At 40.0% G+C, this 23,062-nt stretch overlaps 1 protein-coding gene across 1 annotated transcript in view; it reads left to right on the forward strand.

Moving 5' to 3' along the window:
• Positions 1-23,062, forward strand: part of LOC136884962 (HEAT repeat-containing protein 5B) — a 390,022-nt gene that overhangs the window by 248,321 nt on the left and 118,639 nt on the right. Inside the window, exons 10-15 of the mRNA XM_067157308.2 lie at positions 3,710-3,833; positions 6,984-7,110; positions 11,751-11,862; positions 16,298-16,550; positions 18,776-18,885; positions 20,009-20,172. Of these exons, the coding sequence (XP_067013409.1) occupies positions 3,710-3,833; positions 6,984-7,110; positions 11,751-11,862; positions 16,298-16,550; positions 18,776-18,885; positions 20,009-20,172 (890 nt within the window). The remainder of the gene's footprint in view (positions 1-3,709; positions 3,834-6,983; positions 7,111-11,750; positions 11,863-16,297; positions 16,551-18,775; positions 18,886-20,008; positions 20,173-23,062) is intronic.

Raw genomic sequence — 23,062 nt, forward strand, 5'->3', positions numbered from 1 at the left:
TTCAGAAAGTGATGGAACCAACCAGAGGGAAAAATATCCTGGATGTGGTGCTGATAAAACCAGATGAGCTCTATAGGGAAACTGAAGTAATAGATGGTATTAGTGATCATGAAGCTGTTTTTGTGGTAGTTAAAAATAAATGTGATAGAAAGGAAGGTCTTAAAAGTAGGACTGTTAGGCAGTACCATATGGCTGATAAAGCAGGCATGAGGCAGTTTCTAAAAAGTAAATATGATCGGTGGAAAACGGTAAATAAAAATGTAAACAGACTCTGGGATGGGTTTAAAGAAATTGTTGAGGAATGCGAAAACAGGTTTGTACCTTTAAGGGTGGTAAGGAATGGTAAAGACCCACCTTATTATAATAGAGAAATAAAGAGACTAAGAAGGAGGTGCATACTGGAAAGAAATAGAGTTAGAAATGGCTGTGGAAGTAAGCAGAAATTGAAGGAACTTACTAGAAAATTGAATCTAGCAAAGAAGGCAGCTAAGGATAACATGATGGCAAGCATAATTGGCAGTCGTACAAATTTTAGTGAAAAATGGAAGGGTATGTATAGGTATTTTAAGGCAGAAACAGGTTCCAAGAAGGACATTCCAGGAATAATTAATGAACAAGGGGAGTGTGTATGTGAAGATCTTCAAAAGGCAGAAGTATTCAGTCAGCAGTATGTAAAGATTGTTGGTTTCAAGGATAATGTCGAGATAGAGGAGGAGACTAAGGCCAAAGAAGTAATAAAATTTACATATGATAACAATGACATTTACAATAAGATACATAAGTTGAAAAATTGAAAAGCGGCTGGAATTGATCAGATTTCTGGGGATATACTAAAGACAATGGGTTGGGATATAGTACCATATCTGAAGTACTTATTTGATTATTGTTTGGTCGGAGGAACTATACCAGATGAATGGAGAGTTGCTATAGTAGCCCCTGTGTATAAAGGAAAGGGTGATAGACATAAAGCTGAAAATTACAGGCCAGTAAGTTTGACATGCATTGTATGTAAGCTTTGGGAAGGCATTCTTTCTGATTATATTAGACATGTTTGTGAAATTAATAACTGGTTCGATAGAAGGCAATTCGGTTTTAGGAAAGATTATTCCACTGAAGCTCAACTTGTAGGATTCCAGCAAGATGTAGCAGATATCTTGGATTCTGGAGGTCAAATGGACTGTATCGCGATTGACCTGTCTAAAGCATTTGATAGGGTGGATCATGGGAGACTACTGGCAAAAATGAGTGCAATTGGACTAGACAAAAGAGTGACTGAATGGGTTGCTATATTTCTAGAAAATAGATCTCAGAGAGTTAGAGTAGGTGAAGTTTTGTCTGACCCTGTAATAGTTGAGAGGGGAGTTCCTCAGGGCAGTGTTATCGGACCTTTATGTTTTCTTATATATATAAATGATATGAGTAAAGGAGTGGAATCGGAGGTAAGGCTTTTTGCGGATGATGATGTTATTCTCTATAGAGTGATAAATAAGTTACAAGATTGTGAGCATCTGCAACGTGACCTCGAAAATGTTGTGAGATGGACAGCAGGCAATGGTATGTTGATAAACGGGGTTAAAAGTCAGGTTGTGAGTTTCACAAATAGGAAAAGTCCTCTCAGTTTTAATTACTGCGTTGATGGGGTGAAAGTTCCTTTTGGGGATCATTGTAAGTATCTAGGTGTTAATATAAGGAAAGATCTTCATTGGGGTAATCACATAAATGGGATTGTAAATAAAGGGTACCGATCTCTGCACATGGTTATGAGGGTGTTGAGGGGTTGTAGTAAGGATGTAAAGGAGAGGGCATATAAGTCTCTGGTAAGACCCCAACTAGAGTATGGTTCCAGTGTATGGGACCCTCACCAGGATTACCTGATTCAAGAACTGGAAAAAATCCAAAGAAAAGCAGCTCGATTTGTTCTGAGTGATTTCCGACAAAAGAGTAGCGTTACAAAAATGTTGCAATGTTTGGGTGGGGAAGAATTGAGAGAAATAAGAAGAGCTGCTCGACTAAGTGGTATGTTCCGAGCTGTCAGCGGAGAGATGGCGTGGAATGACATTAGTAGACAAATAAGTTTGAATGGCGTTTATAAAAGTAGGAAAGATCACAATATGAAGATAAAGTTGGAATTCAAGAGGACAAACTGGGGCAAATATTCATTTATAGGAAGGGGAGTTAGGGATTGGAATAACTTACCAAGGGAGATGTTCAATAAATTTCCAATTTCTTTGAAATCATTTCGGAAAAGGCTAGGAAAGCAACAGATAGGGAATCTGCCACGTGGGCGACTGCCCTAAATGCAGATCAGTATTGATTGATTGATTGATTGATTGATTGATTGATTGATTCGATTTAACAAGATTTTACTGCACGTTGGCTGACCAATTACCTAGTATAGTTTTCTATATTTGTGGGGGTTATAGTGCAAGTTGTTGAGGGAAGACTTCCTCCAAGTGTGGAAATAGTGTATAAATTTAAGGCAGCTCTCTCTGTATATGACTTCAGGCAGAATATTTAATCTTACAGGTTGTAGGGAAGAACAAAGTATCCTCACCTTCAGTTATTAAACTCCAATATGCAGCCAACAGTTTTGTTCTAGTAAATACAGGAGAAGACTTAAAAGCTATTTTGAATGCATTTAACTGATCGTTTTATTAAAATTTCAACTAAACAAAAGTTATTTACAAACCTGCACCAAACTCCAATAAGGCAGCTCCTTTCATCATGACCAGTGGTATTACCCTGCTCAATATCAAACACATTATTTCTTACCTTGGGATTCTAATCTCAGCAAATGCTTGCATTCAAAATACAGTATCACCTCAGATGTGCTATTGTGGACTTTTGATCGTTTCCTCAAAAGGGTTTTCAGTAGCCATGACCTTGGTGTTGAGACGAAGCTCTACATTTACACTACCATAGTAATCTCACTATACTGGATTCTGGACACTCTACATGTCATGGAAATGAGAATGTTCCTGGTAAAATTGCCAACTTTGTCCTTCATTTCAATGTTGATGGCCAATGTCCCAGAGTACAACTGAAGCTGTGCTGGCAAGATTCAAGTGCAGAATTGAAGATCGTCAATCTGAAGCCCAGCAACACTCAAGATCATGCAAAATGGCATTCATTGACCCACAGGAACGGACCCTGTGCCTGTAGGATTATGCTAAGGAGATGGAGGAGCAGTCGTAGAAGATAGCTTTACAAATGTAGAAATTGGATAAAAATGCCTACTGTGTTTAAAACTCAACCTCCTCTGAACTTCCATAGTGCATTCCATATTTTCAGCCACTCAGCCATGTTCTACATTTTCTGTATTTAATACAGTTCGGCTCCATGGTTACATGGTTAGCGTGCTGGCCTTTGGTCACAGGGGTCCCGGGTTCGATTCCCGGCAGGGTCGGGAATTTTAACCTTAATTGGTTAATTTCTATGGCATGGGGACTGGGTGTGTGTGTCGTCTTCATCATCATTTCATCATCACGACACACAGGTCGCCTAGGGAGTCAAATCAAAAGACCTGCACCTGGCGAGCCAAACATGTCCTCGGACACTCCTGGCACTAAAAGTCATACGCCATTGTTTGTTGTATTTAATACAGAATTGTGATCCTTTTCTTGTTTTGCTAATTTTTTTCTGAGAAAATGATGCCTGTTTCTGTTAATGGCAAAATGATGTCACTTTTGTCCTTTTCTAAAAATTTTAGGCCTGGTTGAAGCCACCATGGCTGTTCTAATGCATCCATGCCAAGCAGCTCGACTTGCTGCAGCCTGGTGTCTGCGCTGTATCTGTGTTGCTGTTCCCAGCCAGATCACTCCTCTTATTGACAGGTATTTAACTAAGCTTGTGTTAATACTGAATCCTTCAGTAACTGCTTATAACTTCCTTGTAAATCAATGCTGAAATGTCAAGCACTGGATTGTGGATTGAAACCTGATGGAATTAGTTAATTGTTAACTAGCGATCAACAGAGCGATCTTCTAACTCCTTAGGTTTCTGATATATTCATAGATTTCAGCCAGGTCCTCAGTGAGAAAAAGATTTTAATGTAATTTGTCATTTTTTCTTGTATACTTCGGCACTTCCAGGTGCATTAAAATCTAATATTTATTAGAAAATTGTCCAATATATTTTCTTTCCAACTTAGAACCTTTACATTATTGTTGATTCTATTAACGGAACATGTTTTGCCCTTATTTTTTGGGCATCATCAGCCATATTTCTTAACTCAAAATTAAAAAAAAGTATATTCAGGAAAGTATATTCAGGATCCTGTTTATTTTCTTGTAGTATTCTACAAAAGGCTATATTATGAAGGTTAGTTAAAATATGCTTATTGCAGTACATAAGTGTCTACATTTGATTAGACAATGATGGCCAGTGGGATTCTACATATATACAGTAGAACCTCGATTATACGTACTTGGAAACTATGTTTTCCCGTATTATTCATTCAAATTACGTGGTCCCGCGAGCATCCTTATTAAACTACGCTGTAGAACTCCCACATTATCCGTTCCTCGAAGAAACGATTTCCCAGATCAACCGTCCATGAAGTTCAGTCCCATCAACGCTAAGTCCTCGATCGCGCGGTTTTTTTTCTTTTCAAGAAACTGTATCTCACGAAAGGACGGCTACGGCATACTTACCGATCTTGGTGTTAACGTCCCATCATTGCGGTAATTTGAGGAAGTACTGTACCATGCTGGAAAAGCGATCGGCGGTGAACTTGCATAAGGGACCATCTTAGCATTGCATTCGGGTGGTATTGTTTAGAGAATCCTCGGAAATCATAAAGCAGAGAGTGTCCACAACAATTGGAAGGAGACAGAGCGCAATTTGACAGCACTACTTGAAGACGGAACGAGTTTCGTCAAATGTTCGAACACGGTACGTGCAAAACGTCTACATTATTGTCCAGGGTTACATGTTTACTTTGTTACTTTTTTCGAGTGTATCACTGAATAGGTTTTCAGTACTTCCCTCGGGGCACTGTATAGTCATTGCGCTTTCAGGCAGGAATCAAAACTGCTCCTTCTTAAGTAACACAAATTTAGTATTTTAATATTATTGTATACGTTGTTGTACCTTACATACGGTACTGTACATAAAGCCTATTACTGTTTTGGTCCTAATGTAAGACTGGGAATTTCACGTTTTTGAGTTAAAATGTTATAGAAACTGCAGTTGTTTTATATGCGCATGTTAATTTAAAACTTTGTATCATTTCACACTCCTACAGACTAGTACAGCGAGCGCGCTTTCCAGCTGGGCTCAAGGTTGCGAATAACCGTAATTTCGGAAGTGTTAATGATTTTTTTTTTCTCTTTTCAATTTGATTGTGATTAGTGGCGGGCAGAATTGAATATAATGCATTCGGGAACTAGAGTATCGATACTTACATTAGAAACTGACCGAGCTCGATAGCTGCAGTCGCTTCAGTGCGGCCAGTATCCAGTATTCGGGAGATAGTAGGTTCGAACCCCACTGTCGGCAGTCCTGAAAATGGTTTCCCGTGGTTTCCCATTTTCACACCAGGCAAATTAATTAAGGCCACACCCGCTTCCTTCCCACTCCTAGCCCTTCCTTCTCCCATCGTCGCTATAAAACCTATCTGTGTCGGTGCGACATAAAGCAAAAAAAAAAAAAACAAAAAAAAAAAAAAAAACAACCCACATTCGAAACCGTATTCTCAAGTTCAACACAACCTTTGAAAGTCGATGTAGGCCTAATTTACGCAGTACAAGATTTCCATAATTTGACTACGAACAGTATTAATTCTCCTCTTGTCATAAATCTACTAACATACCGGTGACCAAATTACAATGGAAGATCCAAAAAAAGGTCATTTCGCCATCATGTTGGGCGCTTTTGTATCTAATGTTCTTTATTTTAATAGATTAGAGAATTAAAAACTACTTGTGGTCAATTGTTGTTTGGCTTGGCGTTACGGGTATTAGATTTTTTGGAGAGTTTAGCTGATCAAAGTTGCTGAACTGAAAAGAAGTTTTCAGAGGAAACTGACAAAGTTTCGCTGGTAAAACTGAATGTAAAGTTTCGAGATTTTTAAGTCGCGTATCGGTAATTCATGTTTGATGCCGGTTCCACGGTCTAACTTGCCTGCCTCCAACCCAGAGGGCCTGGGTTCAATTCCCGGCCAGGTCAGGCATTTTTACCTGGATATGAGGGTTGGTTCCAGGTTCACTCATTCTACAATTAGGCCTACCTTTAATTGAGGAGCTATTAAATGGTGAGATGGCGATTCCGGTATAGAGAGCCAGAAATAACGGCGGAGAGAATCCATCACACTGACCATGCATCACCTCGTAATCTGCAGGCCTTTGGACCGAGCAGCAGTCGCTCGGTAGGCAGAAGGCCCGTTGGTGCTGTAGTTTGGCTTGGTTTAGGTGTGTTGGTAAGATTATAAGTATACATATTTCACTTTTTTTATGTTTAGCAAAATTGTTGATGGTTCATTCGTTCCCGGATTTTCCGTTTTCCCGTGTTGTGTGTTTTTTATTCATGGTCCCTCCAAAAACGGAGAATCGAGGTTCCACTGTCATGAGTAGACACTAAACCTAATATAAACATATTGGAATAACACTAAGAAACTATAATTTAAAATTGTTGAAACAACTTTGGCATGTTTCAGCATTCAGTCTTATTGACCACTGTAGTGTTGATTCATTTTTGAAACATGTACGCGTGAGGATACAATTTTAGTTCCCATTGGAAAATTCTATAGCAAAGTTATTATACTAGCTAAATGTCTAGTAAGGTTTTTTTAACAAATGTACTTAAACGCCAATAACATTAATAAACTAATAGCTACATTTGTAACTTATTGAAAGATGTTGGCTAGGTTTCAAACAGCAATTTTTAGTGTTTAACAGTGCATGTCCTGTTGATTTTTATAGAAATCCTTAAAAGTCATTATTTTTTAATTATTGTTAACATGTAATAACATGTAATACTGCCAGATGCGTCGAAGGTATCGAGAACATGCGAACATCTCCTGAAGCTATAGCTGGCTACAGTGCAGCGCTGGCCGCTGTACTTGGTGGTGTCCGGCTGTCGCCTCTTGGAGTTCCTCACACAAAGGGAAAGGTAATAATAATTGTTTTCATGTAAAGGTAAATAATTAGTAGATCATGATGTTTACTTATGCATAATGCCTTTTCTTCTGCTTTTCACTTAGGCTGACTGCAGACCACGTTAATTCGATTTCAGCTATTTTCACACTTTGATCCATACCTATTACTCCATTGTCCTTTTATTCTATATTCTTCTCCTTTCTTCTGTCCATGGTGGTTGAGTCCAGGATCTAATCTTTTCTTGCAAACTCTTGATGTTCACGATTCTGGACTTGTAGGCTTCTCTGTTGCTATTTCTTCTAGGTCCATTTTCACCACCTGATGACAGGTTCCCCTGTTCTCTTGGTTGCAGAGAACGTCGCTATTTGATTGGGTATTGGAAAAGAACAAAGAAGTATCAAATCACACCATATATACAGTAGATAGATAGATAGAAGGAACAAGGAAAGGAATGCAAAATAGGATGAACATAAAGGCAGGTCAGCAATGTGTGAAGATGGAGCAACAGAAATAGAAGACAAAGACAAGCATGGAAACACTAAAGGTCAAGAACAATCTCCACATCTTCAAATAGATAGGCTCTCTACTCATCAATCCCATTTCTTGTACAACCATCTCTTCTCGGCACCGACTGAGTTGGCCGTGTGCTTTTAAGATCACTCAGCTGTGAGCTTGCATTTGGGACCATGGCACTATGGCACCAGGCGAGCCGAACACTCCCTTGGACACTCCCGACAATAAATATCATATTTCTCTAAATCCAAAACGAACCTGAATGCAAGACGACCCCAACTTTTGGCTTCAAAAAATTTAAATCAGGCTTAAAAAGTGCTTTGTGAAATCATAATTTTATTTGTAACAAATTTCATATTTAATTTGAGATAAAAGAAACGCACACAAGTATCATGTAAATCCTACCACTGCCTTTCAATGTTCAGGGAATTCCTCTTTGCAGGCCCACATTCGTATCGCATCACATGTTATGTCCATTCTGACCTCGCATAGCTCACAATTTCACATCCGACTTCTCTAAAGCGTCCTTGTTGCGAGCCACTGTATGCCTTTCTTATACAGTATGCGGTTTTAGATTATTTTTGTCTTCATGCCAACACTGAACATTGGCTTTAGTTATGCCATATTTTCTTGCAGCTGCACAATTATTCTTTATTTCCATGTGTTTAATAACCATTAACTTAAAATTGTAATCATAATATTGACGAGATCCTGTTGAAAATTTGCTGGCAATACCTCTTCTACGTGTCTCTACAATACAATGATCCATCAGGAAAATATTCGTATTGTCTATAAAATTGTTACTTTTACTAAGCATCAGGTATTGGCTGCTGCTAGACGCACATCTCGCTTCAACGGCTAGCGATATTTAATAATGACGTGGAAGTTGAAGGTGAGCGAGTTTTGCACGCTGTGTTATGGCCATTCCACCCTTGTGTTTTACATGTGCATATCTCACAATTTCATCTTCAACTTTTTTAAGTGTCCTTTTTTCGGGCCAATGCAATTTTTTTGTACAGTACGCATTTTTTATGCTACTTCGTCTTCACACCAACGCCAAACATTTGCTTTAGTTATGTCATATTTTTTGTGGCTGTGCAATTGTTCTTCATTTCTTTGTTTTTAATAACTGTTAACTTAAAATTGGCATCATAATATCAACGAGAAACCGTTGAAAATCTGCTGGCAATATCTGTTCTACATGTCTATAATATGTTGATCCATCGCAAAAATACTCCTGCTGTCTATAAAACTGTTACTTTTATTAAACGTCAGGCACACTAGACGTGTTATAACTCTGCCACTGAGTAACTGTGACCTTTCTAAGAACTCTAAGGGTCACATTCTTGCTATTCCAATTCAAAAAACATTTCCTGCCCAGCTGAGTCTCAGAAGTACATTATGTTCAACCTTGCAATCGGCTCAAGATAGTAATGTTTTGATGCCATTCTGCGGATTTGAGAAACTTTTTTATAGAGGCTAGTAGAATGTCATTCACTCCTCACTATTTCCTGAGAACCAGTGACATTACACAGAGGCACTGTATAACTGGCCACCGTCCTTCGTCCATTCTATTCCTCTATTTAACTTCATTCAGCCATCTTTTCCTATGTCTTCTACATGGTCTGATTGCTCTCCATGTTTTTCTGGATCAAGTGTGTTTGCCACACAGTTAAGGTCACTTAGCTGTGAGATTGCATTCGGGAGACTGCAGGTGCAAATCCTACTCTGAGGAGCCCTGAAGGTCGTTTTCCATTTTCACACCTGGTAAATGGTGGGGTTATACCTTAATTTATCCTTCTCAATGCAATTTTATTTCGGTGTAAAGAAATATCACACAAGATACGAGGTGTGTTCAAAAAAAGACCGAACTGTGGCTAGAAAAACTTTATCATGTAGCTTACATCATTTCACAGACTGTCCCCTTCAAAATAGTCCCCTGCACTATCAACAGCATGTTGCCAACGTTTCTTCCACTTTTGGAATGCTTCCTGGAATGCACTTTCTTTGATGGCGCGAAGTTGCCTCGTCGCATTCTCCTTGATCTCTTCAATGTCTTGGAAACGATGTCCTTTCAAGGTGGTTTTCAGTTTGGGGAATAAGAAAAAGTCTGCTGAAGCCAAGTCGGGAGAATAGGGCGGATGGGGCACAACAGGTATTTGGTGTTTTGCCAGATAACTACGGACCGAGAGAGAGGCATGTGCTGCGCATTGTCATGGTGCAACATCCAGGATTTGTTTTCCAACAGTTCAGGCCTCTTCCTGCGCACAGCATCTCTCAAATGCGTTAAAACATTCTGGTACAGTTCTTTGTTCACTGTCTGGCCTCGGGGTACAAACTCGTGATGGACAATGCCTTTCCAATCAAAAAACACAATCAGCATCACCTTGATGTTTGAACGACTCATTCGTGCTTTTTTCGATCGAGGAGAACCTTTCCCCACCCACTGTGATGATTGCCTTTTGGTTTCGACATCGTAACCGTACACCCACATCTCATCTCCAGTGTTTCCACAAACGTTTTCCCAACTTTGAAGCAGAACTTCACGCACACGCATTGTTCCTCAAGCTGTTTCATCATAGAATTCGACGAACATGTGACAAGCAATCACTTCAGAGGCTCTAACTCAACTGATAATGCAGGCAATGGAATGCGGAAAGCAGCGGTCTGTTGTCAGAAGTTGCCGCTAGGCGCCGCCACAGTCACAACACGCTCAATATTGTGGTTTGCGCGCAATTTACAAAGTTCGATCTTTTTTTGAACACACCTCGTATGCTCATTTCCTTGCATAAAAGTACTTTATTTCTGCTACGTCCATTCCTTAACAACAAACAGTTATACACAACTATACACAACACTACACTGTTAAGGGAAACACACTGAAGCAATTTACTATCGACTCTGTTGAGTACAGATATCAACAAGTTCCCACACTGGTTATTCACTTCACCATCATACAGTTGGTTCTGACAGGTTCAGATATCAACAGTCCACACACTGATTATTCACTTTGCCATCACAAGGCAAGACTGACTACCCTCTCACTCAAGTCGATTCTGACAAATACAGATATCAGTTCACTCTTCAGCTCACTGTACCACTCACTCTAACCCACAATCTACGTTCTCTTACTGCACTGACTCACTCACTCACTCACTCACTCACTCACTCACTCACTCACTCACTCACTCACGTCTTGTCAACTTGATATATAGTATGTTCGACAAACAGTCTAGAAATATTAAAAAAATCAGTCACCTCTGTACAGGCCATGGAGGGCCTTGGAGGAGTGGAAGGTAAAGGCTTCCACCGTTGTTAACCTCGGCACGTGATAGGGTAGAGTGGTTAGCTTTACGCCCGGCCGGCTTTGCCCCCAGGAATTAATCTGATACTCATTTTTTGGTGTAGGCTGAGTGAACCTCAGGGCCATATGCACCTCTGGAAGCGGAAATCTCGTTTCTTAAATTTTACGGCTTTCTGATGGGGATTCAAACCCACGTCCTTCCGGGTGAACCGAGCACGTCTTTACCACCTCGGCCAGGCAGCCCCTGTCTAGAAATATTGCCTTCTGGAAATGTTTTTGCAACGCTCTAAATGGAACACATCCGAACACACAAGGGACAATCAATCGACTGGTCTCTCGATTGAAGTAGATCAAACTCGAATGTTCGATTACCGTTTATAAACATACATGGACATGTCTACAAAATTCCTAATGTTTCCACATGTATCTGGATGATCAATCATTACAGTAAGTTTCCAGAAATCTCCATATATATCAGACTGATAGTGGATTATACCCAATATATGAATATTACAGAGTTTTCTGAAGTTTTCGACTACACAGATTTTGAGGTTAGATGTATTCACAATACATATTTGAGATTATACAAATGTACAATACATATTTACAGGGAATATTCGAACTTAGCATTTAATAAAAGATAATAATTGAAGGTTTTACAAGAGTTAGGTTATTTGTAGGTAGTATACATATGACAAATTAAAGGCATTGTCACTTCCTTCCCAGTTCAAGTACTTCCTATCCCATATTCTGTCACGTGCCATTCCTTTAACATGGCCGAACTTGTACAGAGATGACTGGACTAACTTATAATAGTGTTGGTTTTTTACTTGCAGATCATATTCAACACAGCTGAAGAGCTCTTGCGTAGTGCAAGCCAGAACAGTCGTCTATCTCTCAACAGGACTCAAGCAGGCTGGTTGCTGATTGGTGCTATCATGACCCTTGGTAAGCTCTTAGGAATTAGATTTATCACTGTCATCTTGCCTCTTTATTTAAAGACTTTCTCATGAATTTACCATTTCTGTAATCCAGAGATAAAAAAATACTATATTGATGTACCAATTATACATATGTAGATTTTAATGGCTAATTTGAAAAACTCTCAAATGGCCTTTGGGTAGTTTGAATGAACAATATTCTTTCTAAATTCTTTCACTCTTGTGTTGTTTCTATTCTTCTTAGCTTCCTGACGTTAGATGTACAGTGGAAGTCCGCTACAGCGAGAACTCCATTGTACGGGCGGTTTTTTTCATCTCCCTTGAAAATTCCTATTTTAAACTGTATAATGAAAATAAGTCAGTACCTTCAAGAATTCAGGAAATGGAACTAGCTTTTCAACACACAAAAAATGCTTGTACTAGAACAGTAAAATTCATCGTTACTTTACAGTCATCAAACCTGAAGCTCTTTATGTTTCAGAAACGCTCAATTAACAACATGAATATTTAAAGGAACAATTAGAAATTAAAGAAAGGAAAAAATCATGAGAAAATTCTTAGGACCAAGAATTAAACATGGAATACATTACCCCAAACCCAACTCAGAAATATAGTTTAAAATATATACACTTACTCATACAATGAGACTGCGACAAATTCAATTTATAATCCATTTGGATAGAATGAATAACAATAGACTTACTTATCAAATACACAAATTTTTGCAAATCAAACGTACAAGATCGAAATGGTATAAGCAAGTAGAGAAAGACTTCACTGAATTAGGATCACTAAATCTGCAGGATAGAAATATAATCAGGAAAATTGTTTACACCAGGGGATTTGAGGAAGATGAGATGAAACCAACACTACGAACCTGGTCGGAGGAACAGAAATTACAACAATCGATGAAAAGGAAGAACTATTGCGCAGGGAGGAAAGCTCAACAAATGTTGATTCTGCGTGGTCCTTAAATGACCCATTTGTGGAGACGAATAAGAATAAGATCCTTCAGTTACAAGAACCCTTGCACCGATTCATCCCTTATTATGAATGATTTAGCGTGCATAATTTTTCCGTTCTTGGTATTGGTGCACTCTGGTGTTTATATTCAGTGCAATCTTCTATATCGATTTCTCGCTGCATATACTAGAGAGTTCTATCGTCAATATTTGAAGGTGATGCAGAAGTAATACCTGTCAACTAGTGTAAACAAACCTTCACATTCCAAACAAAGGCAGAGAACATGTTTTTGTAATAAATGCTTAAATAATGTAAGTATTTTGGTTTTTGAGGAAATTCTACCTGTACGATACTATAATTATTTATTCTATCGAGAATAAGAGGGTTGACAGGACAGGTTTCATCTCTGTACAAGACATCCTCAGCCGTTAAAAGGAACAAAAAAAAAAAAAGATACACATACATTTTAAAAACAACACTGAAATATTTCTTATATAACATTATCTTAGTCTTTGGTGATAATAGTCTTGAAGACTATAGTAAAATGTGCCACTGTGGAGACATATGAAATATAAAGTGACATGCATTCAGTTGATTAGCATTCACACCATTGAGGTCGTTTCTTACGAGTTGTATATTAAGGGTTTATAAAACCTTGGTTATTGAATAGTCTTTAAAAAAAAAAAAAAAAGTTCTTATGGAGCTCTGATATGTATGAAGCAGATTATATAAAAATGTTACTCTGTCCTTAAAATTTAAAATTCTTTGGATTTGTTCCTATTCTAAATAATTAATCCACCAGGTTTATTTATTCATCCTCTGGATTTTCCCTGTGTTCATAATCTTCTATAATCTTTAGTGGGTTCGAATCCCACTGTCAGCAGCCCTGAAGATGGTTTTCAATGGTTTCCCATTTTCACACCAGGCAAATGCTGGGGCATCACTTAATTAAGGCCACTGTTGCTTCCTTCCAACTCCTAGGCCTTTTCTATCCCATCGTCGCCATAAGACCTATATGTGTCGGTGCTACGCAAAAAAAATTTTAAAAAAAATAAAAAATAAATAAATAAAAAACCAACTCAATCAATGCAAAACTCAAGACATTACCAGACAGTGATCCATCCAGAAGCCTTATATGCAGCTGAATGTTTGAACCTGATAAAGGTAGGATTGGTCATGAAGTTAGAACTGGTGGAGCGAAAAATTCTAAGGAAGAGACTGGGAGCCCAAAGAACAGAGGATGGATCATACAGAAAGAAAGCGGACCAAGAACTGTACCGCAAGATAGAAAATATCTCAGATACCATCCGGAAGAGGAGAGCCATGTTCTTTAGACGCATCTACAGAATGGACCCGAGAAGACTGACCAACCAGATAGTAAGGTTTCTTGGGACCAGGCCTCAGGAAGTGAAGAAGGACCTGACAGAAATGGGAAAACAAGGATCGGAAATAAGCAACGGGGAAACTTACAAGTTGAAAATAAAGAACACAAAGAGTTTCCAAGAAAAAGTTAGTTTGTGGACCCAAACACCATGGACGGAAGAGAGAAGAAGGTTGCAGAGTGAAAGAATGAAAGGATTACTGGGCGCAGATCAAAGACCAGAAGCAGCTGAAATTGAATTAGCGAAAGAAAGAAAGAAAGAAAGAAAGGAAGGAAGAAAGGTAGGCTTGAATGCAGTCCAGAAAATGACCAGGCGAGAAAAATTCATTATATCAATAAGTCTTGTGTGATGACTGTTCATCCATACTGGAGCACATTTGTAAAATGTAACCTCATTTGTAACCCCATGTTATCAGGAGGTTGTCATTATTCATCATACGCCAAATAAATAAATAAAATCAGGAGGGTAGGCTTCAACACTCGTAGAGGAACTACCTTGACAAATCTTCAGTCTTGGTGCTGGAAAAGAAGATAAAAAGAAAGGTGGATAAAGGCAGAAGGGATTTTTTGTTTTAGTGTATGGCACATACAATCAAGTTGAATACAGAAATAAATTATATGCATATTTACATGACCGGAAAACAATGAACAAGAAAAGACTCCTTACAACTGAATGTCGAGATCATTGATCCACTGTATTGCTTCTGCAGTTGTCGTCAGAAAATCCACTTCGCTGCCTTTGTATACCCACGTTTCACATTTTCTGACAATATGGTTTATGGTTTGTCGTGCAGTTCCGCAGTCACACGCAGGTGTCGGCAATTTGTTCCATTTAAACAACATGTCTCTGCATCTGCCATGGCCTGTTCTTATTCTGTTCAGAGCAGTCCATGTTTTACGTGATAACTGGATGGAATCCACTTGGAAGTTTGGCATTCGAGAACATACTGTGCAGGTGCATCTCTGTTACTGCTTTTCACCATCTTTTCCACTCTGTAGTTGGGTTGTAGCCTCTAGCAACCATGTCTAAGGTGTTATGCAAGGTTGGATGGTGTGAACGTAATCTGTTTTGGTTGATAGTTCGTAGATCTTCATGTACAGGTAAATCGGGGTTCCTTAAGATTTTATTGAAATTCCGTGATGAGAGCAGTGGATCTGCGTAAATCAGATGGCATTATTCCAGATAAAAGCGGGAGCCAACGAGTTGGCACAGATCGAATTGTGCCAGTTATGCGCATAGTGGAATTCAATTCAGTATCAATAAGTCTTGTGTGATGACTGTTCATCCATACTGGAACACAGTACGCATCACTTGAATACACCAAGCCTAAAGCTGAAGATCCTAACACACTTTCCGAAGAACCCCAAATAGTTCCACAAAGCTTATGAATGATGTTGCTATGTGTTTTCATTTTCTGTGCGGAATTCAGCAGACGTTGCCTGTAGGATAGTGTTCGATCCAAGATTACTCCAAGATATTTAGGGCTCCAGTTGTGGTGAAGTATCCTGCCACAGAAACCACGTTCATTTTAGTATTTGCTACATGATTGTTTAAATGGAAACAAGAAACCTCCGTTTTATTGGTGCTGGACATAAGTCTTCAGTTCCTGAAGTAAGTTTCCAAAATGGACAAATCCCTTGTTAACATCTCTCCAGTTTTCTCCAGTTCTTTGTGCTGCACATCTAATGCTATATTGTCAGTATAGCAGAATTTCCATGTTGTAACTTCAGGAAGAGAAGAAGGGAGAAGAAATAAGATAAATGTGAATACAGATGGTAAACGATAACAAACGTAAGACAAACACAGAAGAAGAAAAGGATGCCCATGAAGGTTGGGAGCAGAAACAAGCTGGTCACAGGCTGAGAAGAAATTAATGTTGAAGAATTAGGATTGATGAAGAGAGAGTTGAAAAAGATAATTCATGAAGATAACGGGGACCTTTTTTTTTTCCCCTTCATATTTTAATGTTTCTCCTTTTCTCCTCTTTTTGTTGCTCCCTCTTCACACAGTGACCTGTCATTGTGTTTATTCTCTTGTATATTCCTTTCCTGTCTCTTTCTGTATTTCATCATTACAATGTTATTCTGTATGTTCTAGGTGTTCCAGTGGTCCGAGGCTTACTGCCTAGAATGCTCCTACTGTGGAGAAATTCCTTCCCTCGCTCCAACAAGGAGTTGGAGTCAGAGAAAGCTAGGGGAGATGCCTTTACATGGCAGGTAACCCTGGAAGGACGTGCCGGTGCTCTGTCGGCCATGCACAGCTTCCTACAGAACTGCCCCGAACTTGTTACTGATGACATCATTAGAAGACTCCTGACACCTGTCGAGTCAGCGCTGGCCATGCTCACAAAGTAAGTGTGTGTAATTTTGTGTTCAATAAAGGGAGAGGAACAAACAAGTTACAAATAAAGTAAGGAACAAATAAGAAACTTGATTAGGACACAGAATTAACATGTGGTGTCCGTATGTTAGGCCGAAGCTACTAATCAATGACAACAGTACAGGTTACTGATGATGATAATAATAATAACTAAACACTTTTGTTCACAGTGGAATATAGCCCAGAGGGATCTGGGATCTAAAGGATGGTAACAAGATACACAACTAAATGAAAAGATAATTTCAATAATCATAACAACCACCTTTTACTAGAATAGATATACGTGCATGTACACATCCGACCAGCGGGTACAAATATAATTCAGTGGATACTGGGACAAATATTGAAAGTGTATGGTACGTGTTTTGTTTATATACATTATACAGGGTGAACCGAAATTTGTGCAGTCGGGCGTCGCAGCGCGACTCCTCACATGCCAGTAATAAAAAAATGTCTCTCACAAAAGTTTGTCCTGCGAGTATATCCGGCAGAAAAAGGACGTTGAAGAGTGGCAATCTGGCAACACTGTAACTACATGTAGGGTAACTACCTCTGTCAGCACATATTACTCGTGCTGTACAGTTGGTGCAGTGGATAGAGTTTTGGGTTAGCATGCAGGAGGTGGGTCAAACCTGGGTTGAGGCGTATGTTTTTTATTTCGTAAATGTAGTCCAGGTGGTATGGTATCTGGCATCTTAATTGTCAACAGTGAATAAATTCACGCCCATGACATGGAAAGGGCATCTTTCAAAGCTGACCAATGAAAACTATTGTTCGTCCATTTCTAGGATCGTAGTATGTAAGTGCAAATGATTTCTAGAGGACTCGCTGCAATCGCTAGTGACAGGAACAGCATTGGTCTAACACGTTAGGGGTGCGTAGCAGGAAGCCTCTCGAAGTGGTGAGCCCCTGAATAGTGGGGGGGGCTTAATGTTTCGTATCAACCATTGGCCCACATTGTTGGTGCCTGCGAGTCATTCATTTCATTTCATTTCATTTCTGCATCCGGCCAGGATTTCCAAAATACTGCAGCTGCAATGATTTTGTTGTTTTCTCTAAAAAATATCTTGTGATGTGCATGGGTTGTCCAGGAGGGGCATATAAGTAGGTGGCTTACCAAGCTCGATAGCTGCAGTCGCTTAAGTGCGGCCAGTATCCAGTATTCGGGATATAGGTTCGAACCCCACTGTCGGCAGCCCTGAAAATGGTTTTCCATGGTTTCCCATTTTCATACCAGGCAAATGCTGGGGCTATACCTTAATTAAGGCCACGGCCGCTTCCTTCCCATTCTTAGGCCTTCCCTGTCCTATCATCTGTGTCGGTGCGACGTAAAGCAACTAGCAAAAAAAAAAAAAAAAGTAGGTTGCTTGGGTCTTGTTGAGCACCACATTCATGCGAGATATCTGCGTTTGCTGGAAGAATTCACCATTTCCTCAGATTGGTGTTGCATCGAGGGACACCCACTCTTAAGCAGTTGAGAGACCTCTGTACAGGGTAAGGTAGGTCTGCGCCAGGAGCTATATCTTCCTTTGATATGTCTGTAGGTATTGAGCTCCTCCATCTGTTAGACGAGTTGTCTTTGGTGTTCCCTCCAACGGCAGAGTCCTATCAAGAAAGCTCTTCTGGGTCTGAGGCAAGACCTTGCTGCTAGGTGACCAAGGAGTGGATGTCAATAGTAATTGTCTTGCTTCGCTCTATCGGTGTCTGCAGCAGTGGCATTTGAGGTTATATCTCTATTGTTAGGAATCATTAGCAAGGCTTGCTATTACGTCTAACTGCATTGCATTATGGGAGCTAAAATGCATCAGTGTACAGCAGAAGTTTGTTGGTAATGGTGCAGGATATCTCTGTGTTTTTTAATAAAAGTAAGTTTCTTCTGGGAGTCAGATGGTGGGATGGTAGCATTGGCGATGAACACATCTCGCCTCTACAAGCATTTTAAGGTAACATTCATATATTCCATCTCGCAAAGTAACGTGAAACATTGAGGCCATGGAAAGCAAAACAAGATCTAGGAGATGATGGTTAGACTCACTTCTGTGATGATTTGCAAGAGGTGGAGAACTAGATGAAGCCACTATGATAGTTGCAAACAGAAAGTTGTGGAGGTGTTTAAATCACTTGAACACTGAAATTCTGATCATTATATTTAGCATATTTCTGGCGTACATCACTCTGTTTGTTTTGCTGTTCCAGCATATCCACTGTCCTCAAGACATATGGACAACATCTGAAAGCTCCAGCTGCGATGGTGCGGCTTCGTTTGTACGAGACATTGTCCCTGCTCCCGCCACAGGCTTTTGAAAGTAAGTCAAATGAATCTCTTAGTAACATATAATCACTCCTTCAATGAAAGTTAGCAGTCCCTTTGACGAAACTGTATTGATGTCTTTTGTTTCACTTATTCAGGTATGCAGAGTAGTTTTTGAAAAATGAAATGTATCACTTTACAATGCCTTTGCTGGAAGGACGTAGTGTTTACAGTGCACTATGTCTTCTGGTATGGGCTAGAGCAATATTGTTCCTTTCATTGATCTGTCTCAGCTTTATCCTTGGCTTTGACAAGATGAAAGTGACTGAGGTATGAGTGATGCTAGTAATGCCATTCCTTGTACAGCCAGTCCCTGCTATGTATGGTGTGAAAATGTTGCTCATAGGGTCAGTTGGTGCATGTATTTCAGTGGACTTGTCAGACTGATATGTAATAGCAACTTCTGGCTTGTGAGGAAAGCAACGGGCAACTACCTCACTCCTCATTTCCCTAGTACGCCTCTTCAGTGATGCCTAGGCCATTTATGACAGCTGATGGCGGAGCTGTTGAGGATCCAACCAGCCTTCGGGCTGAAGACTAAACATACATCACTTTACAGTCAATTCCACATTCTTGACTAATGACTTGCAAACACTAAAAAAATTCCGTTGCACATATGTCTTCAAAATACAAAGTTGTGTGAAGGTGATCAAAAGGTTGATTATCATGTATTAGGAATAGGTCTGCATGTCAAGTCATCAACCTGGAGGCTGGTTGGATCTTCAAATAGCATCACCAAAGGTTATACAGTTGTAGGAAAACCGTCAAATTAAGAAGAGTCCATTCTTTTCATTACTAGCATATTGTATATTTATGTTTTTTTCTTTTAAAAAGATATTACAATATTCTAGTATTGAAAAGGGGGACTCTTCTCAATTTGACTTCCATCAATACAGATTTTAAAAAGTTCATCACATGCAATAATAATGAAGGTAGTTTGTCAATTTATTTATTCAAAAATTAGTTTTGGTGGACTGAAGAAGGTAACAGTTTAAATTAAATGCAGTCTAATCTGAAAGGAAATGGCTTTAGATATCACAAAAGAAAAGTTATGTTTGGTCTTCATTTGGCGATTTTATAATTATTTATATTGATAGAGATCTGTCTTATGCATCCAGGTTCGTACACGCACCTACTGCGGATGTTAGTGGCTGAGTTCACCCTCACAGAGAATCCAGCCAATACTACAACGTCTCTCTTACGCACTGTGTGCCACGCCGATGACTCGGTCATCTTGGGTACTTGGTTACAAGAGACGGATCACCGCACCATTGAGGATCAGGTACCTGTTTGCTTCTTTCTACCTAATGGCCCATGACCTGTTCTGCCTGTCATCCTATTTTCAAAACATTCTTCATTCCACTATTGATGAAAACAAAATTCTCTGGTTATGAACTTCAATTTGAAAGTATTTTGATTATCTCATGGTCTTGAATTTGCATGCTTTTATAAGCTCAGAAGAACATTTGATGCTTTACGGACATCATTGACTTACAATAATAATGAGATACTTAGGCATTTTGTAGCAAGTTTTCTAAGTTGTGCATTTTGAATACATGAAGGATTGCATATCTTGAACATTTTCCTTTAACATGGAGTGTGTTCTTTTGTCCTGTTGCTTGTGACTCTCAAAAATTATGCAGAAGTTTTTGAAGTAAATGTTAATTTTTGTCTCAGTGCAATTTTATATGTGAAAATAGAGAAAATTCTGAAAACTCAAGGAATTATGTAAGTTAGGAATTTTTAGATTAGATTGGAATTTTTTAAGCCTTATTTTCTTTATATGGAAGTCATTGGCAACTTTGTTATGTCATCTGAGATGGCTGCAGTACGGAAAATCTACATACAATGTACACTGACTGACAGAGCAAATGCAACACCAAGAAGGAGTGGTCAGAACTTTATGCCAATTGCAGGGTAGACTGACGTCACTGAGGTATGCTCGTGATGTGAAATGCGCCGCTGTGCTGCGCACGTAGCGAACGATAAATGGGACACGGCGTTGGCAAATGGCCCACTTCGTACCGTGATTTCTCAGCCGACAGTCATTGTAGAACGTGTTGTCGTGTGCCACAGGACACGTGTATAGCTAAGAATGCCAGGCCGCCGTCAACGGAGGCATTTCCAGCAGACAGACGACTTTACGAGGGGTATGGTGATCGGTCTGAGAAGGGCAGGTTGGTCGCTTCGTCAAATCGCAGCCGATACCCATAGGGATGTGTCCACGGTGCAGCACCTGTGGCGAAGATGGTTGGCGCAGGGACATGTGGCACGTGCGAGGGGTCCAGGCGCAGCCCGAGTGACGTCAGCACGCGAGGATCGGCGCATCCGCCGCCAAGCGGTGGCAGCCCCGCACGCCACGTCAACCGCCATTCTTCAGCATGTGCAAGACACCCTGGCTGTTCCAATATCGACCAGAACAATTTCCCGTCGATTGGTTGAAGGAGGCCTGCACTCCCGGCGTCCGCTCAGAATACTACCATTGACTCCACAGCATAGACGTGCACGCCTGGCATGGTGCCGGGCTAGAGCGACTTGGATGAGGGAATGGCAGAACGTCGTGTTCTCCGATGAGTCACGCTTCTGTTCTGTCAGTGATAGTCACCGCAGACGAGTGTGGCGTCGGCGTGGAGAAAGGTCAAATCCGGCAGTAACTGTGGAGCGCCCTACCGCTAGACAACGCGGCATCATGGTTTGGGGCGCTATTGCGTATGATTCCACGTCACCTCTAGTGCGTATTCAAGGCACGTTAAATGCCCACCGCTACGTGCAGCATGTGCTGCGGCCGGTGGCACTCCCGTACCTTCAGGGGCTGCCCAATGCTCTGTTTCAGCAGGATAATGCCCGCCCACACACTGCTCGCATCTCCCAACAGGCTCTACGAGGTGTACAGATGCTTCCGTGGCCAGCGTACTCTCCGGATCTCTCACCAATCGAACATGTGTGGGATCTCATTGGACGCCGTTTGCAAACTCTGCCCCAGCCTCGTACGGACGACCAACTGTGGCAAATGGTTGACAGAGAATGGAGAACCATCCGCACTCTTATTGACTCTGTACCTCGACGTGTTTCTGCGTGCATCGCCGCTCGCGGTGGTCCTACATCCTACTGAGTCGATGCCGTGCGCATTGTGTAACCTGCATATCGGTTTGAAATAAACATCAATTATTCGTCCGTGCCGTCTCTGTTTTTTCCCCAACTTTCATCCCTTTCGAACCACTCCTTCTTGGTGTTGCATTTGCTCTGTCAGTCAGTGTACATTGTGTCAATACTAGCGTCAGATGTGATCGGGGTACAGGAGCTAACAACAGGGGGCAGTTGAAAGATATGCATATAGAATGCAGTGATGTAGTATTTTATTATGCACTAACTAAAAGCCAACGCACATTAGAAACAGCTAATGATATTCAAAATAGTCCCCCTGAGCGTTGTTACCAACCATGAGGGAGACGTTGAATACCGTTTGTGGTGTTGGTTGCTTCAGTGTGTACCACCTTTCACCAACATAAAGTTACTATGTCACATATTAGATAAGTAAAATTAAAAATCCACCTTTTCAGTGCTAATATTAAACTAAACAAGTTACGACATTTACTTGGAACTAGTTTCGATGCTGGTGAGCGTCATCTTCAGCCAAATATGGGAACAGGCAATTGTAAATAAACATATCATTATATCAATGCACATATAAACACTCTTAATATGGGACTTATGATGCCCCTAAAACTATCTGGAGAGTAAGACTTCAAATAATCACAATTTCAAAATCTTGAAGTTATGATTAGAACAACACTTAACACAACATAATTCTTTTCACTTAAGTTAGAACTTTGAAAGTATTGAGTTCGACTTAGAACCATAAGATTCTCAAATAAATAAAGTCTTGTCATAAATGAAATGTTATACAAAGCTCGAACCATGTATAGAGTTTCTCTGTAAATATGGCAGTCCCAATTAGAACGACACTTTAACATAACATAATTATTTAACTCAAGATGGAATCTTGGAAGTCCTGAGTTCTAATTAGAGTAGGAAGATTAACAATTTAAATAAAAGGTCTTGTAACAATTGGCTGAAGATGACGCTCACCAGCATCGAAATTATTTCCAGGTAAATGTTATAGCTTGTTTAGTTTAATATTAGTATTGAAAAGGTGGATTTTTAATTTTACT

The sequence above is a fragment of the Anabrus simplex genome, chromosome 13, assembly GCF_040414725.1.
Source record: "Anabrus simplex isolate iqAnaSimp1 chromosome 13, ASM4041472v1, whole genome shotgun sequence".
Classification (NCBI taxonomy): domain Eukaryota; kingdom Metazoa; phylum Arthropoda; class Insecta; order Orthoptera; family Tettigoniidae; genus Anabrus; species Anabrus simplex.